This window comes from Limulus polyphemus, unplaced genomic scaffold (assembly GCF_000517525.1).
Source record: "Limulus polyphemus unplaced genomic scaffold, Limulus_polyphemus-2.1.2 Scaffold1877, whole genome shotgun sequence".
NCBI classification, from domain to species: domain Eukaryota; kingdom Metazoa; phylum Arthropoda; class Merostomata; order Xiphosura; family Limulidae; genus Limulus; species Limulus polyphemus.
The window spans coordinates 105647-114157 of NW_013667487.1; the positions used below are offsets into that span (position 1 = coordinate 105647).

General features: G+C 32.5%; 1 protein-coding gene across 1 annotated transcript in view; it reads left to right on the forward strand.

The window, feature by feature from the left end:
• LOC106465231 (transmembrane and TPR repeat-containing protein CG4050-like) overlaps nt 1-8064 on the forward strand; it is a 99381-nt gene extending 91317 nt beyond the window's left edge. Inside the window, exons 20-23 of the mRNA XM_022393087.1 lie at nt 385-505; nt 3305-3406; nt 4457-4540; nt 6248-8064. Coding sequence (XP_022248795.1) covers nt 385-505; nt 3305-3406; nt 4457-4540; nt 6248-6502 — 562 coding nt within the window. The 3' untranslated portion in view covers nt 6503-8064. The remainder of the gene's footprint in view (nt 1-384; nt 506-3304; nt 3407-4456; nt 4541-6247) is intronic.
• Nucleotides 8065-8511: the final 447 nt, after the last annotated feature.

Sequence of the window (8511 nt, forward strand, 5' to 3'; positions counted from 1 at the left end):
AACACGTAGTTTGATGATTATTTGCATTGTTACAATTTTTGTAGACAAAGTTACCATGTCATTTGATTATTACTAATATTGTAACAACGTTATTTGACAAAGATGAATTAACACGTAGTTTGATGATTATTTGCATTGTTACAATTTTTGTAGACAAAGTTACCATGTCATTTGATTATTACTAATATTGTAACAACGTTATCTGATGAAGATGAATTAACACGTAGTTTGATGATTATGTGCATTGTTAAGATTTTTATAGACAAAATTACCATGTCATTTGATTATTACTAATATTGTAACAACGTTATTTGACAAAGCTGAATTGTGTATTTTCACAAGATGAAGTTTTACTTTTTTCTATAATCGAACTTGCTGAGACAGGTTTCACAAGGCCACTGATGGTGTAACTCAAACAGAAGATGTGTATTTCAGCCTGGGAATGCTAGCTTTAGAAAACGGAAACTCTGAAACTGCTGAGCGCTGGTTCCGTAAAGCTGTTGAGGTAAGCATGTTCCCGACACTATCAGATTCCGAACACCGGCAAGTCCCGAACGCTGGCAAATCCCGAACACGGCAAATCCCGAACACGGCAAGTCCCGAACGCTGGCAAATCCCGAACACGGCAAATCCCGAACACGGCAAGTCCTGAACGCTGGCAAATACAGAACACCGGCAAGTCCGGAACACTATCAAATCCCGAACACGGCAAGTCCCGAACGCTGGCAAATCCAGAACACCGGCAAATTCAGAACACTAGTAAATGCTGAACACTCTGCAATCCCAGACTCTAGCAAACTCTGAATATTGACTCCTTCACTTCCATGGCCACACGTTTATTGTCTTCTTATAGAACACTGCCACGAGAGTTTGTGATCTTGTACTTGTATTAAGAAAGGGTATTTTTCCTTTCAATTTTCCGAAAGTTTACCAGTTTAAGGTAAGTAAAGAAGCATTAGACCGTTTGCCACATTTTAAATCTGGTACTGGGAAAGTTATTTATCCATAAGTGCGGCAGCAGTTAAAGAGTTAACAAGCTGTCACCAGTACCGAAGGTCATGTACACCTTTTGGAAGAATGTTTAAATTCGATACCCACTAGTAATGAAAACCCTGTTTCTCTAACGACCATGCTCTATCTACTTACAGAAGGTCATGTACACCTTTTGGAAGAATGTTTAAATTCGATACTCACTAGTAATGAAAACCCTGTTTCTCTAACGACCATGCTCTATCTACTTAAAGAAGGTCATGTACACCTTTTGGAAGAATGTTTAAATTCGATACTCACTAGTAATGAAAACCCTGTTTCTCTAACGACCATGCTCTATCTACTTCCCTGCTTCAGAATAATGATTCTTTAGCTTCGTTTCCATGGAGCGACCATGGAAAAACTTTTATATAGCTTTTCATAAACTAGCTAATATCTTAGATTTGCGATTTTCAAGACCACGTTTAAGCAGACTAAAGGCAAATTTGACAGGTATCTGACGGATTGCGATTGTTGTGATTTCGATTTTTTCTATCTTTCTCATAAAATCAGCCATTGATTTCAAAGTATGGCTAGAAGTTTGTGAACATTTAGCTTGTGATCCTTCGTCAGCTTCAAATCCATATTTTAAATTATCTTTTTAACGGTACTAGGAGAAATGCTTAGCTTCATCGCAATCTCTTTGGAGGGTTAGAAGGCTTCCTTTCGTAACGATAACTTTCACTTTACGTATGGCAGCGGTGTTCCTGATTCTCCTGCCTTGAGGTGGGGTAACGAAGCACCTTGCTGTGTTGAAAGCTCTCCTGTGCGAGCAGTTCTCTTCTGTGTAGAATATTGATAGCCACTTCTTCGAAATGCTGTGTCCTATGATTCTTCATTGTTTAACAACCTTGCTATATAAATACTTTTCTTCGGAAAGAGCAGTCACATAACCATCTACACATCGATAAAATTTTGAGGATATTTTACAAGCTCGAAAAGAGCGAGGTTTTCATTCATATGCGGAACAGATGCCAGTTTGTCACGTGGCTGAAGTTCTGGAGTTATCACAGCATTCGCTGGGAATTGGTAACAGCTTTATATCGCATTATATCTCTCTGTGTGGTAATGAAACAAACATTAGCATTATCGAAACACAAACATACTGAATAACTTACGAGCAGTAACACGTGCTAAATGATTTACTTAACGACCAGTTAAACACCACTAGTCCATTTCCTCATTATTAACATGCAAAATCTTAGCCTTGTTAGATCCAGATCAACAAAATATAATACATAGTTGTTAAACCTTGTCAGGTGGAAGGTAAATCGATAAATAAAGTGGCTATAGTTAGAACCATATCAAAAAAGGACCAAAAAAGTATAAACTTACTATTCTTAGAACCACTTATAAAACGAAGGGTAAACCAATAACTAGAATACCACAATTGTTATAACCACCTTCAAAACAAATAGAAAAGCGATAAATAAAATACAATCATTGTTGCAACCTAGACCAAATGATAATACAACTATTGTTAGCCACCTATAGTGAACGGTAAATTGATAAGTTGAATACCAGAATATCGCCATTGTTAGAACCGCTCATAAAACAAAGGTAATCTGGTAAGTATTATAACCCATTTTCACAATTACGTTTAGAAGGAATCGTAAAGCGATAAGTAGAATATAGCAACTGTTAAAATCACATAGAACTGATAACTAGAATACAACCATATTTAGGATTAAATACGCCAACAGATGAACAAACCCATACAATAAAGCTACTATTCTTAGAGGAAAGAAATATTGTGATGTTTAGAAAGCTTCAGTAATTACTGCGGGCATGATATTTTGTGGAAACCTTATCCCATGAGGAGCTATTACTTAGATTATAATGTGTCTTCAGATTATTTCGCTGATGGAGAAAATAAACAGGTTCTGGAGAATAGATTAATCAAACGTTTGTTATAATTCTTCAATCTTTAAAACCGAATCACCTTCACTGAAATCAACACGAGTGGGACTTTTGAATCAGCATAAAAACAAAAAATAAATAGCTATCTCAGCCATTGGTGTCACCTACAACATATATATTACATTCTGCTGAATTTTCTCAACACTGAACTGATTTTTAAAAATCTTTTAGAAAATACTTGGCTAAAAATAAAAATATTTCGCCTGTTAAAATTATCTAATTTTTCTTTAATATTTGTTTTTTTGTATGGCATGGCAAGAGTCCTCTGAAATGTAAAAACAATGATGTATTGAAGATTAAACACTTGATAAGGTTTTAATTAATTTTGTACTTTCTTAAAAAACTTTTTGCAAAGATTAAACCCAGTGACCGAAGCGCCCTCTTCAACCTTGCATTGCTGCTTACGGAAGAAAATCGTCACTCCGAAGCTCTTGAGGTTCTTCAACAACTGTTGCAGGTTAGCCAAATAACAAGTATTCCAGGCTAATCGATCTAAATCATTGTTACAAACCTATCTATCTTAATAAGTTTTCTGCATCATGTGTTATAAGATGGAATCTACAATGGTTGTTACAACTAGTTTGAAACTTTGGTGTTTGTTAAAAGTTTAAATCTACGATGTTTTTATTTCAAATTTGAACAGAAAAATGTATTTTCAACGATATTCTGAATTATTTTTAATCTATTACAAATAAAAGTTTTCAGTGTAAAGTTACAACACGCATTAGAGATAATAATCACTATTGATAAACTGAAATACTCTGCAAAAAACGTAGTAACTTATATATATATATATTATATACTTTAAATTTATAGAAGGTTGGCAATCAAAAATTCGTCAATAATTCTGTTGTGATTCCTTTAAATCCCAAAGAAATAGGAACGTTGGAATTCTACATACATTTTTCTTAAAATATCCGATTCTAACAGAAATACTAAAATTCGAATAAACATGCTACCATTACTTCCAGTTATTATTGAAATAATAAAATCGTAATTCTTAAAATACATCAAGTTTACAATCCAGTTTCAACAGAAACAGCAGAGTTTACTCTTTAAATCATAATTTTGCTACACTCAGTATCAGCAGAAAAAGCAAAGTTTACTCTTGAAACATAAAGTTGTTTAATCCTGTTTCAACAGAAACAACACAGTTTAAACTTTTTAAAAAACCTAAAGGTATTACATCCAGTTTAAAAAAAAAACAGCAAAGTCGGCATTTTTTAAACAATCTAAAGTTGTTACTTCCAATTTCAACAGAAAGAACGAAGAAGTTTAATCTCTTAAAAACCTAAAAGCTGTTACATTCACTTTCAATAGAAACAACAAAAGTTAAACTTTTAAATAAACCTACAGTTCTTACACCCATTTTCAACAGAAACACCAAAATTTAATCTCTAATAAACCTAATGTTATTACTACCAGTCAGTCTTTAATAAATAGGTCACGTGTTAAAAAGCATTAAATTTTTTTTGTGATTTCTCACGAACTTTTATTACCTATTTAGCATCATGCTACCCATGTAAAAGGACTCCTTCTACTGGGAGATATCTACGTAACACAGCTGGAAAACCTGGACGGGGCGGAAACGGTGTGTTCTTTACAAATGTATCTGCAAATGTTTTTCATAGATAGATGGATAGACTTTCATTTGAAATTATGTACATCTTTGTAGCTCCAAGCATTTCCCTGGACTGATATTGTAGACTAATATCGGTACTGTGGTAACTTATATAGTCCTGTGAATGCAACTCAGTAATACATGAATATTTCAGAGCTGAGTGAAGCTGTTTCCAGTACTCTTATCGAACAAAACACCATCTATTTTGTGAAATTCCTCTTCTCACTTGCAATAAAATCCATCTTCTTTTTTTAAACGTTAGCTTGGAGTCTTCTGCACGCAAGAAGTCAACACGTTTTTTTTGTGTGTGTTTTTTTTATTTTTTGCCTATTGATAAGATGAAAGAAACTTTATAGTTATTATATAATATTTTCTGTCTCAACTAAACCACTTGGATTCAGTAATTCTTAGATATGCACACATAGAGATCACTGTGACATATTAGTGTTGATAAATTTATCGATAGTACATAGACAGGGGAATATGTAGAGAGGAAGACGAATTAACACACAAACAGACAAATTATTAATGAAGAACCAACCAACCTGTTAGTGGTGAGCCGAAACTAAATTAAGATTATTATTTTTTATATATAAAACACTTTATATGTTAGGCCTTTACTTTATAAAACAACATTATTTACGTAATAGTGCTGAAATCATGCATGCATGTGTTGTTTACCAGCTCGATGTTTAGTTCTTGGTTTCTATATTAGTACTGTGATCATGCAGATAATTAAAAAAACATCATTACATACATAACAGTGCAAGTCATTATAAAATCAGTATTATGTACATAAAATAACAGTGCCGTAGTCATGCAGGTTATTGTAGAATTAACTTCACGCAGATAATAGAGCTGTAGCTATGCACAGTTTTATACAATGTAGTCGTGGAGTTTATTATACAATCTGGAAGTAGTCATGCGGGTCATTGTACAATCAATTTTACGTACATAATCAGAATCTGTATTACGTATGTGCTGTAGCAGTCATGCAGATTATTAAAGAAACAGCATTATGTACATAATAGTCTTTCAGTTATGCAGGTTATTACAGAATGAGTATTACATACATAACAGTACTCCAGACAGGCGGGTTATTACAGAATGAGTATTACATACATAACAGTACTCCAGACAGGCGGGTTATTACAGAATGAGAATTACATACATAATAGTCTTTCAGTTATGCAGGTTATTACAGAATGAGAATTGTATACATAACAGTACTCCAGACAGGCAGGTTATTACAGAATGAGAATTGCATATATAACAGTACTCCAGACAGTCACATTATTACAGAATGAGAATTACATACATAACAGTACTCCAGACAGGCAGGTTATTACAGAATGAGAATTACATACATAACAGTACTCCAGACAGGCAGGTTATTACAGAATAAGAATTACATACATAACACTACTCCAGACAGGCAGGTTATTACAGAATGAGAATTACATACATAACAGTACTGTAGACATGTAGGTTTTTACAGAATATTATCTGCGTAGCTGTGCTGTAATTGTGCTGGTTTTTGCAAAATCAATCCTGCTATTTCTTTCTGAATATCATTTTTTTCGTCGATCTTTGCTTTAACAATATGAGTATATTTTTTTCAATTTTTCTTTTGTTAAATATACATGTAAATCGATTTTTATTTTTATACTACTTCAGTGTTACCAGAAGATCCTGGAAGTTGACCCCCAAAACGTCCAAGGTCTACATAATCTGTGTGTGGTTTATCTTCACAGAGGTCACTTGAAACAAACAGAAGAATGCTTTCTTAAAGCCTTGAATCTTGCCCCAAGAGCTGAATATATTAAGCATCATCTTCAATTGGTCCGATCTCAAATGCTAAAACAAAATCAACCAATGGGAGTTACTCAAAAGAATTTACGTCATTTGAAGTTTTCTGGGTCAATAAGATGATCAGTAAATCTATGAAGCAATACTATCAACAAGCTGCTACTTTTCTTAACTGAGAGAAAAATTTATGTCATCGCAAAAACCAAGCCAAACATACTATGGGACAGAAGGCTAGAAACCTGGAATTTCAGACGTCAAGCAACAGCGATAATTTGTAATTTGAAAGTAATTTCTTTGAAAATCGTCACGTGCGAAGACAACTTCTGTAGTAATTATAGCAGAAAATGAAACATATGATTCATTGATTGCTCGCTATTTTGATGCTACGTGACGTTATAAATCGTTCTTCTCTATTTACTGGAAGTGGTATTTACTGTTTAGAAGGATTTTGATTAGAAAAATGATTTACTGACAGTTTCTGTGATAAGTTATATAGACAGAAAAATGCCAGATTTAAAATAAATATGTGTGTGTGTGGTTAGATGTGTGCAGATGTGACGATTGTGCTGCTCTATCTTGTAACGAGAACAGAGTCGACACTCCAAATCATCTGTGCTGTAATCAAAGAGAACATATACAAATAAAATCCACCTTTTCCGTTACTTGCAAGTTTTTATATTGGTGTAAAATCGAGCTTACGTTATTTGAAAATGTTATTATAAGTAGGGTGATTTTTATGCCTTCCTTGGCACTGTCATGTGTAAAGAAATAAATCAGAAATCAAAGAAATGGATCAAAATTATTTTAATAATGAAATGGAATTTATTTGATGTGGTGTATCTTCGATTCCCTACATATATATATCTATATATATATATAGTATTGTTCTCTGTATTGTTCTTGTTATAATTTAGACATGGAATAAGAACTGGTAATGTTAACTAATTTTGCGTTTTAATCTTGAAATGGCGTTCTTTTGTTAGGCTTAACTGCTTTACTTTACTAAAAACTTATAAAGTTGGATAATTTTGCCTTGTTATTTTGAATCAACGTTCTTACGTTAGGCTCAGCTGCTTCACTTCACTAAGAACTGATAAAGTTTGTAATTTTCGTTTTTATCGTGAAGAGATGTTCTTTCTTTAGGCTTAGCTTCTTTGATTAGAAGGAACTGATTTTGCGTTTTTTATCTTTGAGCAACTTTTCTTTCGTTAAGCTTGGCTGCTTTACTTGATACATGCGTTCAATGAAGTAGCAATGTTTAAGTCTAAGAAAGAAATCCTAATCGGCATTAAGTAAGAATCGTTTATAGTCTTTATGAAAGTGATGTCCTTTCACACTTTACTGTTTTCATATGAATAACTATCTGATAATCTGAAAATCCTAAATTTTTCTTCTGAACAAATTCTACAATATTTCTTTAAGTAATACTGCTACCTGGTGGAGAAATTTATTCAACAATTATTCATCTGTTTGTACTTTGTTAGAGTATAGTATGTAGATAATGAAGATTAATATTATGTACATCAAGCATAGTACATATAAGAAATAAGATTTATAACCATTGTCTCGAAGCCTGAAAGAAAAATTAATAACTTCATCTGACTGCACTTCGAGAAATGTGTATGTAATATATATAAATATATATATATATAATATTTAAAATAAACTAATCATATTATCTCTTCCTCAAGACGTGACGAATCTCGTTATTATATATGGTAAAGGCGCAAAGATACAATAATAACAAGTAAACTAAAGGATACAATAATAACCTGTAAACTAACGAATACAATATTAACAAGTAAACTAACGAATACGATAATAAGAACTAAAATAACGGATACAATAATAACATGTAAACTAAAGGATGCAATAATAACATGTAAATTAAAGAATACAATAATAAAAACTAAACTAACGAATACGATAATAAAAACTAAAATAAAGGATACAATAATAACATGTAAACTAAAGGATGCAATAATAACATGTAAACTAAAGGATGCAATAATAACATGTAAATTAAAGAATACAATAATAACAACTAAACTAAAGGATATGGTAATAACAAGTAAACTAAAGAATACAATAATAACAACTAAACCGAAAGGTACAACAATAACAAATTACGA